At 38.0% G+C, this 25,761-nt stretch overlaps 1 protein-coding gene across 2 annotated transcripts in view; it reads right to left on the bottom strand.

The window, feature by feature from the left end:
• Positions 1-25,761, bottom strand: part of SACM1L (SAC1 like phosphatidylinositide phosphatase) — a 31,122-nt gene that overhangs the window by 2,454 nt on the left and 2,907 nt on the right. The window contains exons 2-19 of one of the 2 annotated variants that reach the window (XM_027729145.2): positions 19,915-20,012; positions 18,295-18,369; positions 16,259-16,386; positions 15,094-15,243; positions 12,994-13,053; positions 11,369-11,402; positions 8,634-8,735; positions 8,033-8,118; positions 7,733-7,819; positions 7,234-7,302; positions 7,066-7,145; positions 4,989-5,087; positions 2,319-2,457; positions 2,061-2,130; positions 1,899-1,971; positions 1,351-1,444; positions 1,174-1,266; positions 425-482 (exon numbers count right to left, since the gene is read on the bottom strand). In XM_027729145.2, the coding sequence (XP_027584946.1) occupies positions 425-482; positions 1,174-1,266; positions 1,351-1,444; positions 1,899-1,971; positions 2,061-2,130; positions 2,319-2,457; positions 4,989-5,087; positions 7,066-7,145; positions 7,234-7,302; positions 7,733-7,819; positions 8,033-8,118; positions 8,634-8,735; positions 11,369-11,402; positions 12,994-13,053; positions 15,094-15,243; positions 16,259-16,386; positions 18,295-18,369; positions 19,915-20,012 (1,595 nt within the window). Of the gene's footprint in view, positions 1-424; positions 483-1,173; positions 1,267-1,350; positions 1,445-1,898; positions 1,972-2,060; positions 2,131-2,318; positions 2,458-4,988; positions 5,088-7,065; positions 7,146-7,233; positions 7,303-7,732; positions 7,820-8,032; positions 8,119-8,633; positions 8,736-11,368; positions 11,403-12,993; positions 13,054-15,093; positions 15,244-16,258; positions 16,387-18,294; positions 18,370-19,914; positions 20,013-25,761 lie in introns of those variants that run through there. The other variant, XM_027729146.1, reaches the window with a different exon arrangement.

The following is a 25,761-nucleotide window of genomic DNA, read 5'->3' as shown; positions in this document are numbered from 1 at the left end:
CCAAAATTACACAGCCTACAATAAAGCTAGATGTCTACTCAGGTGCAACTAAATTTGGGGACAACTAACTGCCCCTTAAGTGACTTCTACACATGTTTTAACATTGCTTTATGTAGCACCTCATTTTTTTTCCACATTACTGATTTAGTGCTAATCCTCAAACACTTTTTAGAATGATTGAGAAGCAGAATCACAGAATCTTCTGAGTTGGAAGGGACTCACAAGGATCATTGAGTCCAATTTTAAGTGAATGGCCCATACAGGGATCAAACCCACAACCTTGGTGTCATTAGCACCATGTTCTGAACAACTGAGCTAATCTCAGGGTCAGCCATTTTATACTGAATAGTTACTGGTAACCATTTACATGAAGCTCACACAGAAACAAACCAATTTTATGGAATTAAAACCAATAGTGACTTACCAGCCATTAGCAAACAAATAATGCACATGGAGAAAGCAACCACCATAATAATAGGCAACTGAGGAAAGAGAAAAAGAATAATCACTTGATATAGCAGCACATTTATTTCTTAATTTTCTTCAAGATGGGTTGTACTGCAAAGCTATTTACTTGCTTTACAATGAAGTTGCTTTAATTCTCAATTCACCTGCATTCAGGTACAAATAAAAGTTTGGATAGCTCCAAAGTTACTGAATGCTTTCTAAATTATGTTAAGAATTAAAATACACCTTCTGTGCATTAAAAGAGATTGAGGTTTGTGTTTTGTTAAAAATACCCCAAACCCAAACACCAGCTACTAGTGAAACCCATAATGTCCCCAAATCCCATTTCACAAAATAGAAGGGGGAGGGTGAAAAAAGAATAAAAAGTGGGGTACTGCATGAAGTGTGAGAAAAAAAAATCTTCACAAGATTCTTCTGCAGAAGGAAACAGTCACTGATGGTGACTAATAGAATTTCCCCCTTTCCACTTGATGAAGCAGATTTTTAAAAAGCAAGCAGCAGTTTTTCCAATACCTCAAGGACACTCCATTTTCTGTCAAAGGAACAGTCTGGGTTTAATCCTGCAAGCAGGTATTATAGAAACATAACCAGATTATAGGGATGCTTCATGACTAAACAGACAAGTCCTACTTAGTCATGTGAAGCAAGTGACTACTAAATGGTTGTACACATTTCTCCAATCGCGAATAAAGTCTCCATACTCACAGCTAAAAATTTCCAATCTTTCTTGACATGTAGAGGACTAGCAGGTTCTACTTCATCCACTGAATAATTTCCAAGAAAAAGATCAATCGCATCCTGAAAGAGAAAGGAAGGGCAAAAGTTAAAATACACAGCCACATTTATCAAATACACTTCCCCACAGTTAAAAACTTAACTTACTTGTCTAAATCCATCAGAAAAATTGTTTTTGTAGTAACGTATTAATGAGTTCCAGCCATCCATTATTAAGCCCCACTGAGTTCTCTTCCCAGTTCTGCAAAAGGAAGTTGTGAAAAGTATTTCAAATATATAAATCCAGGAAGATAATTTCAGATTTATAGTTCTGTCATTATCAAAATGTGTATTATGTTAAATGAATACCTGCATGGAAATACATTTATCTAGCGCTCCCTCTGCCTTATTACCAAACATGTCTGTAACAAAGTTTCAAAATAAAACGGCACTTGTCTCCATCACAGAATATAAATGTGCCTCTTCACAGCACACTTCCTTGGTTTTATTTTCAGATAGCCTTTTCTTCCTCCATATAAACACAGAGAAGAAGGGTGTTCTGTAGATTTTAGTCTGACATTTTACCAAGTGAACTGCTGCAAAATTCATTTATGGCCTAAGTCCCAGATTAATAACTTTCTCAGATATGAAGACTTAAAGAAAATCCCAAACATGCCCAAAAACCCAGAAGGCCTTTACAAGAAAGGCTGACTTACCTTGTGTAATCAGTCTTTAAGGCACCAGTTCCAGCATATTGTTTGGCACAAGCATTAGCATTATCAGCCCATGCTGTGGATAGGAAGACATTAAGAAATATTAAGGAAGTTATGTACCCTGTTGGGAGAAAAGTTATTGTTTGAACTCTACAAACAGCCTACCATTTTTGTAGATTTTCTCAAAGTCTGCTTGCTCTTCAATTCTCTGTCCAACATGCAGAACACCTAGCCTCTGAAACAAAAAGCATGCTTTCAGAAAAAGCTGTATCTATTAAACTAGAGTCCAGTCAATGCATTTCAAGTAAGCAGTACAGTAACTCCAGTATGCAAGCTCTTGTTGTAGTGTTAAAATTACACTTCTGTTCCAAACAGAAATCACCTCTCCTCTTCCAGCTTATTAAACAAGAATAAAATATTTACCTGAAGCTGGGCCTGAAGAGATCGGCGTGCCAATAAGCTCTGGATCACATTAGTCCGATCAAGGCAGTCCATGCAGTTACTGCGGAATATTCCTTCCTGCTGGGTCACAATTTTACCATCCGAATCCACTAGAAAATAACTAACACATAAAAGACACATAAATATTTATAGATAACAGTCCATATAAATCACAGGTTTCCAGAAGTAAATATCCTAACAACCAAAACAGAGTTATCTTGAGCATATCAAGTGTTCTTGGCCATGTCTTTGAACTTTGATTCCTCCTTCTCTTTGATTCTTCCCCTCCCATGCTGAAAAACAACATGAGTAGATGGAGAACGTTTAGCATTCACTCTTACCATTTAGAAAGCCAAACAGCAAATGCTGGTTTATGCCACTGGAAAGCAGCTTCCATTACAAAAATCAGTGACTTACACTTTATTTATTTTTTTTCCAGTTATTTTAGTGTCCCAGCTCCACAGATATCAAGATCATTAGCAGAGTGTAACAGCATAAGGAAGCAAGTTTGAATATACCTGGTCACAAGGTTCAATCCAGTTACCACTGCATAAAAACTCATGTAAGTTGTAAGGCACACTTCTTCCAGGAGGGTATTCAGAGTTTTTACAGGCCACTACTGAAATCTGCTACCATCATGTACTATTCTCTCCATTACGAGAACATCTGGGGGAACCAGATGTTCCCTCTTGCAACTGCATATGCTAATTGTTACCTCTGTCTTTTAAATCCACTAACCAAGGTGTTTCCAGTAGTTGATAACAAACAGCTCATTTTAAATATGGAATTGCATGCAAGTATTCCAATACTGAGCTGGTAAATCAAAAATGCCAATCTAGTTATCAGCTGGATGTGTGAAATGGGATAGAATTCCACTAGTTCTGCCACAGCATGAAACTTCCAGTTGTCTACAGATTTATGGGTCATATTCTACATATTAAATTAATATGTAGTTATGAACTCTGGATGTGGACTAGCATATGATCCACTGTTACTGTGGAACATTTTAAGATTATCAAGTCTAGAGTCATGCAGTGCTACAATCAAGAGACTTAAAATTTGCTTTGATCAACCTTGTGTTGTCTTCTTAAGAGCCATTTTCATCATTCTTGGAGAACTAGTTCTGTTAAACCATGATTGTTGTATGATTAAAGCAGACAATAATACCTGTGAAATTTTCATTTTCTCCCTTTCTCCCCCCAAGCTTTGCCTAGAACTGATATTATAATAATAATAAATTATCTTATTAACCAGAAATGACTACTCAAGTCCTACATCTCCAACAGTTGCTCTAAAAAATTTTAAAAGCACCTCTTCAAACGTAGTTATTCTTTCTGACAGATCTTTCACAATTGGATTTAACCTGCAGAAAATAGAGTTGTTTACCTCCCTTGGGGTTGCAGAACTATTTTCTAAGATAAAAACTCAGGCTTTTCTGTTCCCATTTAAACAATAGTCACACTAGATATAATAAAAAGGCAGCCTAATCTTGAGGAAGAGTCTTCAATTTTTTTATCATTTTAGAGATGCATGACCTTTTTTTTTCTCTATTTTTCTTCATTTCAAGGAAACGTGGTTCTTTTCTAAGCCTCCTATGGCAGGTGGCAGCAAACAAGTTATGGGATTCAGCATTAATTCTGAGAATAAATGATTCTCGCTGTATAGGAAAAACCTACAGTCTTATTTCTCCTTATTTGAAGTACCCAAAGTCAATTTATCCTTCAGGTCTTCATAGGTCTTTAAGACCTTTTTTATTTTTTTTTGTGGTGGGCAGAGAATATCCACTATCTTCTGATTAACTTATACTATTCCCGTAGCCTTTATTCCAAGCAAGAGATTTCAGTAACAAGACTATTCTAGTCCACAGCTCACCTCATTTTATTTTGTTAGGATAGACTATGCCACTGCCAGTGTTGTAATGTTTTAGCTGATCTACTTCATGCTTTAGGCACAAGACTTCAGGAATAGGAAGAAAGCAATCAATCAGGAAAGCAGAACAAAGGAAACCATTTCCCTAGCAATCTACATATCTAGGAGTAGCAAAGACCAAGAAGTGCCTAAAAACAACACACTTGTGGGACTAAAGATTTAAATTGATTTGGACATTTAGTGTACTTTTATGACTTGAGAAAATGTTTCCTTGTGGGTTACTTATGTTAGCAAAGGCTGACGATCAGTGCTGTGCAAGATTTGGTGCCAAACAATGTGTGTTAGAGAAAACACTTTTACAGGTGCCCGTGGGAGGAGCACTAAGTGTTTGACTGTGACAGAATAGTTTGCTGCCAACAACACATGGAATTAGTATTGGGTAGAAAAAATATCACTTAAGCAGACTTCTTAAATGGCTTCAGTATGCAACTTCGTCTAATCTTTAACCAACCTTACAAAGGCAGCTCTTCTCACAACTCAGTGTTGCTACACTTCTCAGAACCACTCAGACAGAACAAGGGCTCTACAACTTACCCCCCACCAGATCTCTAACCTTCCATGTGCTATGAGCAAGAGATCAGAGACATGGAAACACTGATGTACACAAATCCATCTTCATGGATTACAGATCTGTCTCACTGTGCCTTAATGTAAGACAACAGCAACTATGAGGAAGTGGTCTCATTTCACCAGTACAGAAGTGAAAGAACTGCAGAGCCTTACCTAAATTCATCTTGTTGTTCTGCTAGTTGATCCATCAAAATCTGAAGTCGATCCCACCTCATCCGACTGCACTCTTTATGGAAGTCAAACGCTACGTATCTGGTCAGAGAGAAGCACCTTTTCAGATCATATGTACTGCAGTAATGGTTTCAGAAAACTCAGCAAAAGGCTGAGCTATAAAACAGGTAGTGACAGATGATTTGTTTTTCTTTAGCGATGGCTTCCAGCAAATCTATGGATTTTGTCAGTGCTCTGTAATCTTCCTGAAGCTGCATCCTTTAGTGTGCATGGTGACATAATTTACAATTCTTTCCAAAATGCAACTTCCATTCCAAATTACCCACTCTATGCTCTGGTTAGTAGTTTTCCTCCAGAAAGTACACAAGGGATATGAATCTTATTTCATCTCATTTCATTTTTTTCCCACCAGGATTCTTTTACTCTCCTCTCTTCCAAGGAACTGCATTGGGAACTTCAGTTCATTTTGACACCTGTGTCTAGTTCAAAGTGCAACATTCTTTCCTGGCACAATTCCCTTGATAGCTCTCTAGAAACCTGAGACAGGTTCTGTTTGAACAGTTAACCTATCTCTGTCAAGAAAATGGAAAAGCTATTGACCTGGAACAAGATTTTAACAGCCAATTAGTTTCTGCAAGAAGTGCTCTAAATGAGTGGTGCTTGATTAAACATTTGTATGTATATGTTTACTGTGAATTACAGGGCATTACACTCCTCCCCTCAAGCATTTGTAATCCAAATGTTATTATTTGACAAGATTTCAGGACTATGTGCATGAAGAAAGATGGTATATACAAACTGAAACAAGTAACTGAAGACTCAAGTCTGGCAGATAAACATCATTAAAACCAATTAACAAAGAAAGTGGATTTTGGTAGCAATAGTAAAATGAGGCTGCCAAACACTGCTTTGGAACATACAGAGAACACCACCAGAACACACCCTGACATAACTTTACACCTTTGTTTCTACCAGATGACTTTATAGCAAAGGTGCACAGAATTCCACAAGCTTTGTACAGCTAAAGTATCAACACCAGTCTAGATGTGAGAGTGAGCAAAGAGCTTATTTTAGAAGTGGTCTTTTTTAATAAAAATAAAAGAAAAATACACATCCGCACACCAACAGCACACGCAAACACACCTCTGAGGGTAGTAAAAGCAGCACACAGAAGTAAAACAGACATCTCTAACTATCCTGGAGAAGGCAGCAGTAGGACATAAGCAGAAAGGAGCTTGGAAAAAATTCAAAGTATGTCAGGATTTAGAAGGGAATCTTGAATATAACCTGTAATTCCTTACTTATCCTCAGACAGAAGTGAATCCTTATTAAAACAGGATGCCTTTGGCCCAGAGGTGGGATTTTGCCCTTTAACATACATGAGTGATGATAATACGGTACAGTAATTTCAAGGATAAGGCAGAGGCAAGTATCTGTGGGAGTTGTACGTTAGCCCTCCCTCCAGAAGTTAATGAAAGCAAGCACAGACAGGTTGTAAAATTGCATACTGCACTCAATATTCCCACAAAGAGATGGAATTTCTCATGATTAAACTGCATCTCCACTCTCTTGGCCCATTAGTACACTGAGTTCCAGACATTTAAATTACTTGTTCCCCTCACTGTTCCCTCCTTTATCTCATCCTGTTTTGTTCAAACTCAGCACTCACTCCCTTACTAAGTTAGCAATGTAACCAAGCCTTTTTGCCAGAAGCTAGTTCTAGAGGGCATGATTGTCTTTCTCCTAAAATGCAGATGATTTCCACAGCTCTCATTGCATACTATGACTCCAATACTGGCCTTACCATTGCCTCTGAATTTCCTTCTTTATTCTGCCTGTCTCCTCTCTTTGTCCCATATTTGCTTCACAGTCTCAATTCTGCTTAGAATGTGAGCTCTGAGGTAGGAAGGGGCATGGGTCATTTGCAAGTTATTTCATAAAAATGAAAAGCAAACAACTCAGAGGGCTGGAAAAGGCCCTGAAGAACTGACGACTCCGTGGGATTCAGAGGCAGTGCTCAAGCAGTAACACAGAATGTATCATTTCATATCACATGTACCTGACCATTCCATTTGCCATGCTGTTCACCATTTTCGCAAATGTTTGCTCAAGAGGCTTCTCTGAACCTTTTTGGTTAACCTGGGAAAAGGGGAAAAAGGAGACAGTATTACTCAAAGCTTGCTTAAAAGAACAACAGCTTTTTCAGGGAGAACAAGTGAAAGCATACCAAGTTGACAATCATTTGCTTTCCATAGCTAATTATTTGCGAGTCAAAATGTCTTTGGAAGCCATCCATCTAGAAGAGAAAAGAAATGTGTTGACAGACCTGTGCTTTACAAGAAATCTCCATTATCATCTTTTTGATGGTTCTTATAACTAAGAAAAGTGTTTGATGTTTTCTATTGTGCCAATACATTTCTACTTTCATCCTCCCAGTTCATCCAGCTGTCCTTATTAAACATGCTACAGATAAGGAGTATTGTGCTGCTACTAAAACTGCGGCAAACAAGATCCAAAGAGAAACTACCCCCACTGATGTCTGGATTTTTTTCAGCCTTCGAATTCATCGTAAGGAATACAAAGATTCTTGCTACTACTTTCAAAAAAATAAAGCTCAACTTAGTATTGCTGATTTTTATTCTTCTGATTACAGTTTACTACCCTATCACACAAAATAAACCCAGAAACTTATTAAAACCCCCAGGACTCAACAAACACTCACATACATGATTTACTGACTTGCTGATCTGTGGCTTTGGTTTATACTTGAGGTTTGGTCTTTGAGACCAGAAAAAAGGAATTGATCCACGGGTCTGCAAAAGAATGGAAATGGTTTTAAACAACAGAATTTACAAACTCACTTGACATTTAAAAATAAAGCAGACTGGTTTCTTTTGTTAAACTAACTCAGTCTGTTTGTTTAGTTTTGTTCGCATATCTTGCATAAAATCTGTGTTTAAAGACACAGACAGAGCGATTTATCTTTGTATCTTAAGCCAGTGAGCAGTTCCTTACGGTGACTTTACCTGAACGAACGATGCCTTGCTCCCCTTGTAATGGACAATTTGTTCTGTTTCAACAAAGTTAGCAGCATGCCCTTCTGAATCAATACCTATGTGGGAAAAAGAGCTTGTTAACAAGCCCATGCTGCCTGCAGAACAGTGACAGTACATCAGCAAAAGCCTTCCTTTCCCCTCCCAGTAAGTCCTCCCAGAAAGCACAGAGCTGCCGGACGATGTTAAATTAAATACACAATGTTTAACATGATCTGCACCAAATTTAACTTGCAAAAGAACAGTTCTGCTTAACATATTTTCATATTTCTAGCATAAAAATTGTCATTTAATAAGAAATGAAATTCCAGTGCTCTGACACTGAACTATTCAAAATTCACTACAAAACTTTTGCAGTTATCTCTAGGAGAATAAATGAGTCAGTTTTAAAAAATAAGAAAACATGCTTTGGTTCCTAATACATGTTCCTAATATTTTCTTTGGAGGAAGGACCTAAAGACAAACCAAGTATTTTTTTTGTGCAAGTCATTACACAGCAATTGCTCTTAAAGGTAAGTCACATATACAGATAGAACTTGCATTATTTTTTAAATAAATCAATTTTCTATTTTACCTCTTACATAGTAGCGCACCCCAGCCCTGAAACAGCTTCTTCTGGAAACAAGCAGCCAGTCAAAACACTTGCCATTAATAGAACAGGAGTGCATAGTGATAACTAATGAATAACACTAAGGAAAACCTCAACATTTCATTAGGATATTTTTATACATCAAGAGGTAGGAAACATCAATCAAGTGACTACATTCAAAGAAGTTTGTAAATATTTCTCACACCAGCAGCAGTTGAACAGTAAACTTGAGAGGTAGTAGTAGTATTAGGACCAGTATGCACACTGCAAAAAGACTCCCTATGGCAATGTCACTGATGAACAAACATTAAAACTGCTGTAATTTTGAAAAAACTTCATTCTAAAGAAGATTCATCTGGGTCTTATGGTCCTTATTAAAAAAATCCATCTCATCCATAATTTTATTAGACTCCCTTAACAGTTTCTTGCCCCTATTGCTTTTAACAAAAAATACCACTTTAGAACATTTTTCTAAGGCTTTTAAAAGAGTGAATATCTTGGGGTGTATATCTTGCACTCACAAGTGCAACATACATCACATTTACAAATGCCAGAACTAGCAGTAACAGACTGGCTCCACGCAAAGAAAAAGAATGAACACGCACCAAGTCTCCCGTGTGAGCTTCTAACACAAGAATGGTTTCCTGTCCAGGTTACATACCCAAAGTGGAAGATGCACCATAACCTGGGACTAATCAACAAGCAGGGGCCACTGACAACCAGTTTCAGTTTTAGTCTTGTTCTGTGCTGCTTATAATGGCGCTTATTTGGTAAGCTGTCAAGTCTAATAGAGACCAGCACTCCTCATGAAAAATTTCTCCAGGTAGGTTCCCCAGCTTTGCCCCTAAAAACTGAAACCTACCACTTTAAAGCAAGCAAAAGATCAAAATGGTCATTTTTTTTATTAGTATACTGCAGTCTTCTACTCTTTGAGGAAGCTAGATACTTTGTCTCAAGGTTGGTAAAGTAAACAAGATATATTTTCCTTTTTCAAAATAGCATATTTTATAGTGAAATTTAGATTCTACATTTATGATTCATTTATGATTCTGTGTCACACATATGCTAAGCTACATTAAAGAGCACGCTGACTGCATACATTGAACATCTTGATTTATATTTGTATTTATGCCAATACTGTTTGTAAAGAATTCAAAAAATACAGTACAAGTCAGCCCCATCCAGAATGTTCTCACAATTCACAAATTAAGGCTGAAAAATGTCTATTCCTCTGCTTTCCTGGAAAATTACTGCCAGGTCTTACACCCTTTAATTTAACATTTCTACAGCCAACAGTTTCCTGCAAGACAGGTTACCTCTAACCTTAGCTGCCTGGCAATAGTCACCCTATCTTCTGTTTGCAATCTCTGTTCTTTAAATGAGAATTTACTACTGGCAACTTCCACACACACAAAAAAGGAGAAGATGCAATTTGTTATTCTTTAGAAGGGCCTTTTTTTTTTTTTTGAGCAGCAAGGGAAATATTAAATATAGTTTAAAGTTTTTAGGTGATCAAAGTCTCAACTACCCAAGTAAGTCTGTTATTTCTCATCACTGCAAGACTAGAACCCCAGTCCACATAGTTGAAAAAAAATATATTTAGGTTTATGTGGGGAGGAAAAAAAAGCAGCTTTGATTTTATTGAAATAACTGCTAGTGGTGCTGCAACAGTTCTGCTTAGGGCTCTTCCTAGCATTTTTATCACTAGAAATCTAGTTTCTTCAAATTCCTAGGCTCTCTAAGGTGTTTGGTTAGATTAGAATTACAACAAAACATACATTACTTATGCTAATCATTTATATAGTGGAAAACAGGACAGAGGAAGGAGTTAATTGCACTCTGCCAGCAGCGTAAGTATTGGGCTGTTTTGACAGTTCCCTTTTGCTATCTTTCCTTGTCTCTCTACCTACTCCCACAACATTTTCCATTAAATGAAGTCACAGGAAAGGAGGACTGGAGATCTGCCAGCTGCTGACAGTCCTACCAGATCGAGTGATTCCATTTGGAAGCCATTCCCTGCACACATCTGAGGGGCCTATACAATGAAGGAATGAAGCACAATGTGGCACGAATTGCTCTGTCCAGTTTAGACAGTCCATTTCATGCTGACAGTCCAGGAGCAACTACCCGGGACTTATTGTTGATCACCACACTGCCTCCAGAAAGCATTTAGCTTACCTACAGCATACATCCCTTCTCAAAAACAAGCTCATGACTGCTTTGCTAAAAAGGCTGTTACTCAAAGTGTTGGTGCAGGAAAAGCAGCTGCCTAGGAGGAGCATCCAGGAAGCCTTCAGCAGAACTTCTTATCCTTTTATGCATCAACAGGAACATCCATAATCACTCCTTCAAGTCAAAACTGTTCTCCCTTATTTTATATCCAAAGTAAATGCATCCTTATAGCAGGATAAAAAAGTACTTAAGCTGATGTAAGAGCATCTGCCATATTAATCTTAACCTTCAATCCCACTGAAAGACAGTTATGCAAACCATGCCAGTAAAATACATTAAGCCTTCAAAGTAGAATATTCAAGGGAGTTAACATATGAGTGCGTTATCATGCAATATGTAATGCTCATATATGAACAAAGTATAACTTAATTCTGACATTGTGCTCTATGTTATCGCTGCCAACGTAGCAGTAGAGCAGCCTTGCCAGCAACCATTTTGCTATTGGACTACCCATATTCAGCCCTGAGTTTTACAACACAAAAGGATACATCCATGCATCACCGGCGTAGCAAACCTATGGATCTGAAACACACAAATAATACATGTTAGAAATATTAAACACTAGCAGGCAAAAGAGATAAGTGAGTGACTATGCTTTGCCTAGGAATTTTGGGATAGTTTTATATACTTTATATACTTTATTTTTTTGTTTAGGGTGCAGTAATGCTGAGAAAAAAAAGTTCAAGGAAAACAGCAACATATGTAATCCTTATAAGTAGGAGGGAAAAAGTGAAAGTCTAATCCTAATTAAGCAGCCTGGACAAAAAGCAAGCTGCTTTGTCCTCCTATACATAGCATTTACTCTCCTACAAACATGCCAGATATAAAGCAGTACATGCTGAAAGCCTTTTGACATGGTATTTGCTTTACCTCCACAGTAGGATGTATGCAAAGACAGTAGTTAACACAGGATTTCATATGTATGTGATTAATACTCAAAATGCTCGTTCCAGGGTTTTTTTCCCCATCCTGCCATTCCTGAATAATTTGGTCTTTTAAGAAAACTTTAAAGTTTTCCAGTACTAGAAGTCAGAAGTCCCACATCTCATTACCTAAAACTGTTCCTGTAGCAAGCCACCTGTAGTCTATGTTAGGCCATGCTTCCCCTCACATATCAGTTATCTCCCTTTTCAGCTTCAGTGTTTTGCCTCCTACGTCTGTTTTCACTAACCAGCCACACTTGGCTTTCTTTGCTGTTCTCATACAGCTTCTCTCCCATTTCCCAAGCTTTGTTTGCATAGCACTATCCAAACCTTATACCCAGTCATATGCCTCCAGAATATGCACAACAGTCCTTTACTCATTCATATCTTCACATTCCAGAAGCACTGCATAATCCAGCCTTTTGGAACAGTGCTGTCTAATGTAACAGCACATCTCCACAGGTTACTGAGACAGAAATAGAAGCAGTGCGTCATTTGCTTTGATAAATGTGAAGCACTGATGGGGAGAGAAGGCTGCTGTAGTGCAGACCATTCCAGAAGTTTAGCATATCTGATGTCTCCAATAGGAAGGAGCTTAGACAGTGTGGCCACTAAGGTACTACTCCTGCGGCTCGTGGTCATGCACTTGTATTTGCTGGACTAAGTGAACTCAAAAGGTTACACTGTGCTAGTCTTCATTTGAGACAAACTGGAAGAACCTAAACTGTCGGTTTTACTCTTAATTACCAGGTTTATGACCTGTTCACTGGGCAAATGGGATTTAAACTGCACTCACGGAGGAAGATGTGAGACAGTCTTACAAAATAAGTGATAAGCTGAATGTTGCCTATAGAAAAAGATAACTAAGTAGCTAGAATTCAAAATGCTTCAGAAGCATGTGCTGTGCAGTGTAACTTCCGCTTTGGTTTATATAAGCAGGTCTCTTCACGGCACAGTATCTTCAAATACAGACACTTCCAAAAGTCAGCTTTCTAGAAGTACTACTGAGGACATGGACATGAAGTTGGAAGTTTGAAAGCAGAAGACTCACTGTGCTAAACTAGATGATGAATAGCCACGTTATACTAGATTCTGGCTGTCTGAAAGAGACAGAATTACAAAAAACTGTTGCACAGTTGTAGTTAAAGGGTATTTGTTCTCTAATAATCTAATAATTACAAAGTGTTTACCTCTGGTTGGGCAATAAATTCTCTAAGAAGGTGTCCATTCCATACAAACCGTGGATCTGCCTGCAGCAAGAAAAAAGGCAACATGCTTTTAGAAACTGTCAATTCTGTTTAATTCAGCATAAAGGTGGTATCACAGTATCCATGCATCACACAAATTTAGGTGAACAGATACAAATGGAGATGAAATTCCCTTCTTTCATCAGTAACTTTCATGTCCTGGACTAGAAATTTAAATAGGAATAGTTAAAAGAACAGTTCTCTCCAATCTTTAAGGGTGTTGCCTGACACTTCAGGCACACTAAACCATCACCAACTGAGCTGCAGCTATTGGATGAGCTTTCCAGTCTTTGCCCTAAGTAGACAGGACTTGAAATTACCCAAAATTTTAAGAGCAGCAGCAAGGTAAAACACTTAAAATGGGTGGAAAGTAAAAACACAAGGAGTCTTGTGTGGAACAATCTACGATTCCGAGAACTGAAAGTTAAACAATACTCGTAGTTTAAAAGACAAAAGTATTTGTATTTCATTGGATAAATGACCACCTTCAACTTCATGGATTTCCTACTTCTAATTCACCTAAGAACTGACTTGAGCACGTTGCTGAACACATTCCAGAAAGCTATAGATTAGTCACAAAAGCGACATTTGCTGCAGAACACAGTGCAGGCTCTGGAGACGTGGCATAAATCCCAACTTTAAGATGAGGCAGGCAGGCCACACACTACTGAGAGTGATGAGGATTAATTCAAGCTCAGTGCTGCAACAGTCCTTTATCTAACAGAAAACAATGTTCAAGTCCTACTTTCAGCATCTTGAACTAGTGAAAGAACATAACACAATTCTCTGGTGCCCCCATATTGAGGTCATTTCCTTCTGCCAGTACTGTTAAAAAGCAACAAACACACAAGACATCAAGCAAAAACCTGCACACACCAAACACAGGCCAGGCTTCCCTGCAGAGATGACCTGGAGATGTCCAAAACTGCCACCATCCTTTTGATAAGCCTTTATACTGCAGCCATGGGAGCATGAAATTACACTGAAATAATTTTAACCATCTAATATCTGAATTTACTCGAAATGGATGCCTTTTTACTGTACTTTGCCTTTCAAATAACCTTCTGGAGTGCTACAATTTTAAGGCAAACCCTTCCTTTCATGTCAGCAACTGCTCTCCATGCCAAGAACACTAGCAGAGCAGCATTTGATGATGCAAAATAGTCCCCAAATATAAACACTTTTTCCAATATTAAAAAAAAAAACAACAAACAAAAAATAACACTATACTACTTCCCCAGCTTAGACAGTTTCAGTAACCAAGAGACGAAAACAACAACGACCAGCGACTCCACTGCCACCTCTCAGGCAAACAAAAAGTGCTATTGACTTTCAAGGATTCAGTATTTTGGTGCTTAGGCAGTTTAGATCTTGTTTACACTGCAGTATAGCAAGTTATCAGACTAACAATTCTGGAACTCTGAAAACACAAGAGAATTTCAAGCTCCAATTGCATTTGGCTGTTGCCTTTAAGACAAAAGCAGTATATTAAAATCATGCTTCAAACATAAGGAATTGGAATACTTGAGACAGAATACAACATCCCAAGACCAACAGCCATAAAACCTGCAGTTCTATTTCATGTTATCCTGGAAAAGAATATGAAGACAAGTACCATTTATTCCACTTTGGATCCCTCCTCCCCCCCCCCCCCGATTCCAGGTCAAAGGAATTACTTGTTATCTCTCAATTTTTCCTGTTTAGTTCCTTCTTATTGCAATTAGAAGTGTTCAATATTAATATCAGAGGTAAACTTTCATTTATTTTGGATTTTTTAAATCCATTTAAAGCAGACTGCAGTAAGTACTTCTAACTACCTGATCTGGAAGTGTGACATCACATTGGAACAGATTTCTAGAATGTCATGCTGCTCACAAGCTATGAGACTTAAGGAAGGGTGGACCAGTGTGCTCAGCCACAACCCTCAATAGTTTGGATAAACACTGATATCATTTAAACATATCTGCATAAAGTAAACTCAAGCCATGCAAAACTGACTGACAATTTCCAAGACACAGATACCACACAAAATTAAATCCTTACCCTCTCCAGAAGGCTCATTTCCTGGAACTCTGGGCTCGTGTTGGCTAATCGTTGCAGAGTGTGTGTTAGGTCGTAGGTTGTTGAGAAGTAAAACCCATCCACACTCAAGACATGGTTAAGCATCGATAAAAATACTTTATTGTCCTGCAACTGTTGAGATGAGAAAAGAGGACAGAAGAGCTTTCATATTACCATCAAAATACTTTATTCTTATAAGCTACCACTACTTTTTGAAGTGATGAGATGAATTTTGCTAGTGCTCTAGCAATACATGACATCATCCAGAGATTACCATATGAGAAGGAAACCATGAGATTGCAATTCTGATACCAGTTCACTGATAACTTGCAGCTAAGCACACTGCAACCAAATTCTGCAAGAACAGTGGAGAGCAGAGAACAGTATACCTGTGAGGTAAACAGCTACTGATATCAAACTAATATTAACAACTTCCAAGCAAAAAGGAAGCCACTAGTTTCCCTGAAAACCGTTCAGTCAAAAAGAAAGAGACAAGATGGCAATGCAAAAGAAAGGTTATAACTTACTGTCAAGATTACCCCAATAACTAACTGTGTTCTGGTTCAAGTTCTGACTAATCTCATTCCTTTCCTGAAAGAGCATCAGATTCCTTTCCAGTTCCATTGGTTAGATACCCTTACCTGCTGTTTATCAATCTACTACACATCTGTTTTAAACAATCCTCAATCTTTCCCTCCCTCTCAAAAAAAAAAAAAAAGGAAAAAAAAAATCAATTCTTCCCTGCTGGGTAATTATATAATTGAACAATTCCATAAATTAAGCAAGACAGACAAGATGACAGCAATGCAGCTTATGGTAGGGGCTATCAGAATAGTAAACCTGCAAGAAAGATTTAACAGAAGCTTAAGAAGGGTGTACCATCTTAAAAGGAGCAAAAATGCACATCTGTGAACTGCAGATGATATTCCGAGTTACACAGTTGAGTTTATCATCTTGAATGCCTTAATTTTATATACATCTACACACAAATACTACGTCCATTCTAGTAACCTGAACAAATCAGAAAAAAGCTATAGTTCAAAGAGCTTCTTAAAAAAATTCCATAGTTTCATCACATTAGGTCCTGTGGTAATGTATATTAACATATGATAACATTCCTTCACACTCCCATAATCAATAGACCTACCTGAATATCAGTTAAGTGCAGCATGGTCTTTTTGTAGGACAGGATGTCAAAGTCTGTTGCTTTCCAGATTGCATGACCAAAAATCTCGCCTACTTTTTTCTTTTTAGTTATTACAATAAGATATGTGCCTGTAAATTAGAAAGAGCAAAATTTTATAAAAAAATAACAGATGCACATATTAAGAAAAGCAGTCTATAAACATACCAGAAAACTGAAATCGATAGCAAAGAGTGAGGCTTCTTCAAGTTACACTTAGAACTTTATGTTCTTTAGAGTAAGGGGCTGGAGCAGAAAAAAAAAAATCCACTTGCTAAGCTACCCACTTCTCTATGCTCACAGAGCTACTCATTAAGTTTAAGGAACTAAAAAAAAAAAAAAAGGACAAGATAAAAAAAGTGTCACCTACTCTTACTTCTGATCAGAGACAGTCTGAAAGTTTGCAAATGCAGAAAGAGGCCAATGCTCTTGAATGTGGTTTGGAAAGCACAGAACAAGTCCAAAATACTGGAAAGGAAGAATGCTTCAAAAGCCAAAAAGACCATTCAACTTATCCTGAAAAAAATATTCATCCTAGCAGGTTCAAAACGGAACAAAGAACTGGGTTTCTTTTAATAATTTAAGACAGGAAGTTTGTTGTTTTCCTGGTTGCATAAGTAACAAAGCAAAAAAGCCCCATAATCGTGGACAGCACTCAAAGCAATTAACTTACACGTGTTGGTAAACACAACACAGCCTTATTTCTAAGCCTATCTTATTTCAGTGTCATCTTGTTTTTGAAGAAAAAGGTTACTCTTAATACTGTAAAAGGCAAAGAATATTTATATTTGTTAAAGATACTGCATTGCTAGATAACAGACCAGTTTTACAGCTAACAGATAGCAGTGAACTGCCTAATAGCACTTAACTAAACATTTACTTTAAATGATACCATTTTTAGCTTGACAGCTGCATACTAACACTCAGTGCAAAGCTCTAGAGGGTAGAATGAAGAAAACCCAGCTTTTAAGAGACTTGCGTATCCTGTATTTTATTTAATATTCAGTCAGATGAACAGAAGTCATTGTGCCATGCCTGTAAGTGGTGAAAACTCCCCTTTAAAACAGTCAGAGCTTGTCAAGCACCTATGACACAGGTATCCATTACATTGCTCTTACCCTGCAAGATCCACAATTCTTTAGAATATGGGCATAGAAAGTTCAGTAGCTTTAAGATCCTGTCAGATGTCACTGCATTCAACACAATGACATTTTGCCTCTGCTGAGAATACTGCAGTGAGTGATCGCAAATTCTTTCTACATATGGAGATTTTATTCAGCATGCATGCCCCTTATTACATCATTTTTCAGACTACTTCATTCTCATACTCTAATAAAATCTACACGAAGGATTGTTCGAGTAGCAACGCTTACTTTCCTGAAATCTTACACTTTATGCATCCGGTTTATTTACAGCAGTGACTGTTTAGATCTGAACACCACTGAGACACTTAGAAAAACTGGACAGCTTATTCTTATCTTATCCCACAACTCCCTAGAATTAGAATTGTTCCATCTGCCTTTTTCTTTTCATGTTGGATTTTCTGTGTATTTTTAGGGTAGTTGGAACACAATCGTTACTTGAACAGCTGTATCTACTAGTCTATCACTCTGTCCCTCAGCTATCTGTGGATCAAGATTATTGATTTCAAGTCAAACTTCACAACTTGATTGTTGCATCAAATCCTGCAGCTAAGATTAAAACAGTTATGAAGAGTAAGTAGATGAGGTTCTCTGCACTCATTTGAAAGGCATTCCTTAAAACTCAAACAACAGGCTGTTAACCCTGCCTTTAGAGCACCTACTGGTTTAAGAGGTATATGAACATTCATGATAACCTGTATTTGGATACCTCCATCCTCCAACAGCCACAAGGAAAGCCTATTATACTGACGAAAGTGCAGTCTCAGGTACCTGCAAATACTATTTTTGCCTTTAAAACTTCTTTAGTAACATATTTTGCCTAAGTATTTTTAAAGGGCACAGTTCTTTTTTCCTTACCTGCCACCAATCGGATTGTTCCCAAAACACCAAATATAGGCCGTGTAACAGCTGAAGGGGGAACATCTTTCTTAACTGAAAAGCAGAAGAAAACAACATCAGAACTTCAGAATGCTTCCTTCATGACTATACTGGAAAACTATTAAACTCCAAAGCCTCTTGGTCAAATCTCAAGTTTTGCTAGAGTCTTAAGTACAAGAAGCAAAACCTAATGGGGAGTTGGGGGGAAGGATGTGGAAGCATTCCAACACAATTTGTTATGTTTAATCAAACTGGTCAATCAATGGAATAAATTAAAGCTCACTCATACGACAATATAGCAAGTAGACTCCTCAATAATGTATTGTCCTGTCAGCTTCCAGAAGCTTTGTTTTGAAACCAGTAAGACATCAAGGACAAACAAACCATAAGTGCTTGTGCCTCCCTGTTCTCAGTGCTCCTTCTGAGCCTCAGTCTACTTCCATTTCAGGACACACAGTTTACCTTTTGGCTTATCTCTGCATAACTATCAACAACAGCATAGATATGGCAAGGGATGCAGTACTCCCAACAACATACCAAGAGATCCAAAAGGTATCCAAATATCAATTAAAAGTCTTAGCACATTTAACTTTCATCTATCTACTTTTCTAAAGCAACAGAAAAGATATTAAAGAAGTTTAAAAAAAAAACAAAACACCCATAACAGAGTGAGGCATTTTCCCAGAAAACCAAGAAAGACAATTCTTTAATCTCTCTGCTTTAAACACTGAACACAGGTTCATCTGATAAAAGACCAGTAATGAGAGCCATGTAGACTAAAAAAAGACTTGGGATAGCTATCTTTATAGTTTTGAAGTGACAACTTTGAAGAAGAAATTGAAATATTATACTACAACATCAAAAATATCAGTGGGATTGGGCAGGCACACTGTTTTTACATGAAGTATACAAGAGGCCTAATAAAAGACAGAGAATACTGCTTTTATATTAATACTATTGTAGCATTTCTATCTGTTTAGAGATTTGTGAGTACAAACCCTTGAATTATCAAAAGGGAAGTCTCCCACTGCCTTTGTTTCATTGTTATTTAATTGAAGTTCTTTGGTTTTATGCACTGGTTTCACGTTCTTTAAAAAGTTAAACATTAAAGACATCAGCATGTTGAAAACTACTCACACTGACATTGGAATCCCAACTTGCAACACAGAATGAAATTTACAGCAAAGGTTTTTTACTGTTGCTGTTTCTAGAGGCTTTATGAAAAATCAGGTTTCAGTATTATATAAAAGACAGCACTGGGACAATTTGGAAAAGTTGGAGAACCCCAGTGTTCAACACTTCAATCTTGAACTTGTAGCACCAATCCCAGCTACCTTGGATGAGTCAGTTTCCACTGTTGTGATGGGCAGTCTTACCAAAAGCAGGCAAGCACCACCCCCCTGGTTACCCACAGCCAAAAGGTGCTTCAAACAAAGCTCTTTGCAGGACGGAATACAAAACACAATTTTAAACAGTAACTAAAACCAATTCTGTCAGTACTATCTCAGTAAGGTTCTGAGGTTTTCTTGGAGCGCCAAGAGCAAAACAGACAAAAAGGAGAGAGAAGAACATATTGAGAAATACTGGTGAAGAGAGTACCTGTAAGGGTGACTTCCGTGGAGACTCTATCAATAGCAAGCACATCATCTGCTCCATCATCACAGGCTTCCACATAAAACTTCTCTGGCGTTATATGCCTTTAAGACAGGAAAAATGGAATTAGTTTAGTAAAACTGACTTTGGGTTTGTTTATTCTTCACCACCTGAAGACATGAGCAATCAATTTTACAACTTATTTCAGCTGCAAAATAAAATTCTCACTGGATTACTTCCCAAAAGCCACTGATGTTGACAGTGCCAAAAAAAAAATAAAAAAAAAGGCAAGTTCAGCTAGTCGGTTATTGCAAAATTCATGGCTTGTTTAATAATCTTAATTCTTCTTTATTACCGGAAGGTAATGACATGAAAGTGAGTCCACTTTAATTCCTATAGGTTTGAAGTATGCCTGATAGACCAAAACCGAAACTCAAAATCAAAAATTTTTAAACCAAAAACTTCCAAACATATCAGAAACTAAAGTACCACATCCCTAATGCAAGTCTAGTAAACATAATGTCCAGAGTGATAAACACACCTGTTTCACAGTAGCATTTTAAGAATCCACTGGACACAGAAAAAAATGGAAGAGTTGAAAAGTGGCACACTAATTTATTGAAGCTGGTGTCTCAACACTACCATTTCCCAGATTTGCTAGCCAGGTCTACGTGACACACATGTATGCTCCCCACCACACAAATCACACACTGACTGAATCCTGTTCAGGCTTCATTGCTACCTTTCTCTTCTTCTCCCAAACGAAATCCAAATGCAGTAAAATGGTAGCCATAAAATTAAACATAGTTTTCAGAAGTACTCCTTAAAAAAAATACCTGTTGAGATATTTGCAAAAAGCCAGACACGTTACATTGCGCATTGACAGGAGAGTTTTGGAGAAATGGCTTGTAGCTGTACACTCCTGAACTAGTGTTCTTGACTCTTATAGTGACTTTTCTTAGTTTAAGGCCTGACAAGACACAGGGTCAGAGTTTTAAAATTCTTGTTCTGGTAACAGCATAGATATTTTTAGGCTCCTTCACCCTAAATAGATCTTGTACTTCTTCACATCTTGTAGGAGTTGAATTCAGAAAGCTGAATTAGAATCCTACTATAGATCAGAAGAGTCAGGGGGGTATCAGGGGGTATATAGGGGGGTGGCTTCTGTGAGAAGCTGCCAGAAGCTTCCCCTGTGTCCCACAGAGCCAATGGCAGCTGGCTCCAGGACAGACCCACTGCTGGCCAAGGTCGAGCCCATCAGTGGAGGGCCCCACACCAAAGCACGGGGATGTGCCCAAAGGAGGCTGTGGGAAGTCTGCACTAGAGTGGACTCCTGGCAAGACTTGTGATCCTGCAGGGGACACATGCTGAAACAGTCTGTTCCTGAACGACTGCACCCCATGGACATGACCCATGCTAGAGCAGTGTATGAATAATTGCAGCCTGTGGGAAGGACTCTCAAGGGAGAAGTTTGTGGAGAAACTGTCTCCCATGGGAGGGATCCCATGCTGGAGCAGGAGAAGGACTTCTACCCCTTAGAAGGAAGCAGCAGCAGAAATGTTGTGATAAGCTGACCACAAACCTCATTCTCTGTCCTCCTGTACCACTGCAGAAAGGGAAGGAGGTAAAGAAAATCAGGAGTGAAGTTGAGATGAGGAAGAAAGAAAAAGCAGAAGGTATTTTTAAGATTCGGTTTTATTTCTCATTATCCTACCCCAATTTGATTGGCAATAAATTAATCTAATTTCCCCAAGTTGAGTCTGTTTTGTCCATGATGATAATTGCCAACTGATCTCTCCTGGCCCTTATTTTGACCCACAAGTCTTCCATTGTAGTTTGTCTCCCCTGCCCAGGTGAGGAGGGGGAGTGATAAAGCTGCTTCAGAGGGCACCTGGCATTCATCCAGGGTCAACCCACCACAGAGCCCTTTGAAAGACATCTTCCAGACCTCTTTTAACATGTCCAACACCACACTTGCCACCCACTTAAAGCAGGGCCAACTTCAAAGTTTATCTACCTTCAGAGTTAAACCTTATTTCTTAGGGTGTGTTTTGACTCTCCCCAAGGATGATGATTCCGCAATCTCTCTGGGTAGCTTGAGGAAAGCCAGAGGACTCCAAGTGCTTAACTGAACTTAAAAACCCCACCAAACAACATAACATAATCAGCTGTAAAGCAATTAATAGTTAACTGTTCATCAGATCATTTAACCTCTTTACAGGAAATTTAGTCTATTGGTCCTAAAATGGGAAACACATCAACAGTATTCCCTTTGTAAATCAGCCTTCTTAAATCTTTCATGTACCCATATTAAATGCACACATTAAATGCTTTATCTTTGAAACTAAAAACATCAGAGTAAGAAATACAAACATGCAGTTCACTGAACGCTGTAGCCTTAAAACACCTACTTTATTTTCACTGTTCCTGCTTTTGATCAAGTGCACATATGCACCCCTGGCTCTTTCAGGGAGTTTCATAGCAATAATGGGAGCTGTTTTTACGGTGAAAAGCAAACAAGCTTACAGAGATAGAAAAGGGGCAAGACAAGCTTCAAGACACCTACAAACCCTCAACTTTTTAGAGTTTAAAAAGCAAACGGGATAAACTACTTAAGGAGCAGTCAGAAACCTACTGCTAGTTGGCAGGAGGCAGCAGTACGCATTTTTTTCCACAAGAGAAAGCTGCAGCTCCTTAGCTTTTGCTGGTTTAATTGAACACTTAGCTTTTTCTGGGAGGTCAGTTGACACACAAGATCAACACAGAAAACGGGGAAGAGACACTGCAATGTTTAATATTGGATCTGTTATGCCTTTGATACAGATGCTTATGTGCTCTTATTCATCTGATTATCTTAAGCAAAATAAGTTGAAAAAACATATTTTAACATCAGGTTGTGAATAGTGTCCAAAGAAAACAGTCAGAACAATAGTTCCGGTTTTTGAATAGTCCGTATAAAGAGCACAATATGGCCAAGACATTTACACTGACTATATAGAGCACAATGACCACTTCCATCCATGATCAGTATTTTTAAAAGCTGCTCTTTACACTAGAAAGTGCAACACGACCATGACACCACCATAGTCTCAGCACTGAGATTCACATGCTTATTAGTTAAAGGCTGTTTTCACCCAACCAAGAAGAAGCTTACAGGTGCCAAATATTTGTCATATAAGCAAACATTTTCTCAACCACACTCAAGAATAGCAATTTCTTCCTGAGGAACATGAAGTCTTTTACTCTTGTAGTCCACAAACTGAAAAGAAAAATGAGAGAATTAAAGCTGCCAGTGCAAATTATGCCTGGTCTCTCAATACATATCATATGCCCTGCTTTGTTAGGCCAGCCCCTAGCACTCTTCTCTCTCAAATCCTACACCATGTTATCTCCTACCACCACCACTGACCTTTTAACAATTTTTTTTAATCACCTTTACCTCCTCTTACACAATGCCCGTAGTTTAAGCAAAGCCAGAAATGCACATTTCACATTCAAAGTCCTCCTTCCTGCGGTCCTCTTCAAGACCAGATTTGTTGACAGAAGCATCATGGAGAATAAAAGACAAGTCAACCCTGTTTTCAGCTCAATGGACCAAAAAGGCTTCAGCAGCTTGCAGCACACTGGAATAGAACTGTTGTTGACTGTTTCAGAGCTCTGGGTGATTTTGTTTTGGATGTCTTGGATGGGGGGGAAGGCACGGGCAAGAGGAAATCAAGTTGCCAGTCTACAAAGTTGACCAAACTTGAACAAATATTTCTTTGTTGGCATCATCTTTAAAAGCTGCCTTAAATACCACTACACAAGACAAACTGGAAAGCCTAATGCCCTGCAAAATGTTAAATTCTTGCTTCAGAATAAGTGGGAGAACTGGTGCTCTTCAAAGTTTTCAACAGAAAGATGATTCACTTAGTGCTTGCTTCATTTGTGTAAGAAGTTCAAAGTTTCCTAGAACAAATACAGTTTAGAAAGAGGCCGAGACTTGAAGTGTCTTCAGCTCAAATGCTTATTTACAACCTTACCAATGACGAGAACTAGGCTAGTAGTCTCATTCTCAGATGATCTTTTCTATCGTAAAATTGCTATAGTTAAAATGACTGCCTCTCACTTCTCTTTCAGAATGGAAGCTGATGAACATCTTACGCAGGAATAGGTTCGTCCACAAACCCTACTCACTACCAAGTCTGTATGTCTGTCACAAGCTTAGGAAGACATCACACATTCTAGTTTTACTTATGTGAGAAGGAGATATTAAATGCTGAAGAGAGGATCACTCACAATGCCTAGGAATCTGCAGACAGATTAATTCCATTCTTTTAATGAAATAAGGAACAGATCAAAATCCAAATGCTAGTATTATATAAAAAATAAGGAAAGCTGTATTTTACAGAAGCCCATAGTGCCTGTAGTTACTTTTAGAACTGGTTTTCACACCCCAGGCCACATTCTGCTTTTGTATAATCATCATATTTGACACTGCAGCTTGCTTGCCTCCTTGGCTACATTGTCACTGCTGTCTAGAATCATGCAAAACATCAAGAACTCTTATCAGCAGTATCTTGCTTCCCTTACACCTTAACAGCACATAAAATCTTCACAAAATTTTAGTTCCTTTATTTCCTTTCTTTTTAAATAAAGGAAAATTGATCACTGTTATAATGAACTATTTCTCACTGTTGCTAAAGAGCAAAGGGAGGGATAAATGCAAACATTTTAAATTGATAGTATAACTCATGATACTCAAGAAAAGGAGAGGTATTGAAGAAGTGCAATCACCAAATTCATGTTTCAAATATCACCGAGGGTGATTTGAATTTAATTTTGATAATCTTCTCCAACTGAAACTGTGTGGATTGCTGCAAAGACATAAAGCAACTCACTCAGTAGATTTCATTCCTACAACTCAAAGTTAAGGTAAAAAATTGACTCCCAACATAACAGAAACATAAAAGAAAACAAAAAAAACCCCAAACCACTGCTTGTTTACACCAAGTGTAAAGTCAGACGCATTTACAGTTAGGTGAGATAATAGGGGTTTTTTGTTTGTATATTTGTTGTGAAGTTTCACTTCATTAATTATACTATAAAGCATCATTGTATATCAAAAAGATGATGCACAGTTGCATCCCACATTTTAATTAGACTGATCTTACAGATAGGAATATTCCTGTATTCAAATATAGCATGAAAGAGGACCCATCATGCTCTAATGGCCACTAAAGACAGTACTTCACTCAATATCACTTAAGCCTTCCAGGTCTGGACAGCCAAACCCTTACTTCAGCAATTGATTATTTCACCATAAATACTTAACAATGCTCTAACGCAGGAAACTCTTTGATGTCAGCCCCTAAATACTATAATAAAGCAAGACAAAAGCACACTCTGTACTGTGCAGGGATGCCTTTGGTATCTTGAGTACAGCAAATTTGTCTGCAGTGAGACACATAAAAGGTGGTAGTTTATGCACAGAGTTCCAGCAGTATGTTAAGTAACAGTGCTAACATGCTGGTGGTTTCAGCACTCCAGAGATTCCAGATTTTCTAGGTGAGCAGGTGTGCTAATTATATGTCTCCCATAAATATTACTCTCCTCAAGCAGAAAACAGCTCAAAGAACTGGAACATCTCCCATAGAGCAGGGAAAAGAAACCCAGGATTTAGAAAACAGTAGTGGAAAAAAACATTAGAAAAAAAGACGTATTAAAGGCACAGCTACATAACATCTATTTCCAGTGAAGTTTCACTTAAAATGAAAATAATTTACAGCTTAAGTTGGCTTCCTGCTCTACCAACATCTCTGAGCTTCACCCTGACAGCCTCTTAGACTGAGCAGAAAAAATGGATGTGTAGTT

The sequence above is a fragment of the Pipra filicauda genome, unplaced genomic scaffold (genome assembly GCF_003945595.2).
Source record: "Pipra filicauda isolate LSUMZ 115617 unplaced genomic scaffold, ASM394559v2 scaffold62_size3274119_pilon, whole genome shotgun sequence".
In the NCBI taxonomy this organism is placed as follows: Eukaryota; Metazoa; Chordata; class Aves; order Passeriformes; family Pipridae; genus Pipra; species Pipra filicauda.
Note: the sequence above shows the minus strand (reverse complement) of the source record. Positions and strands in the feature narration are given on the sequence as shown.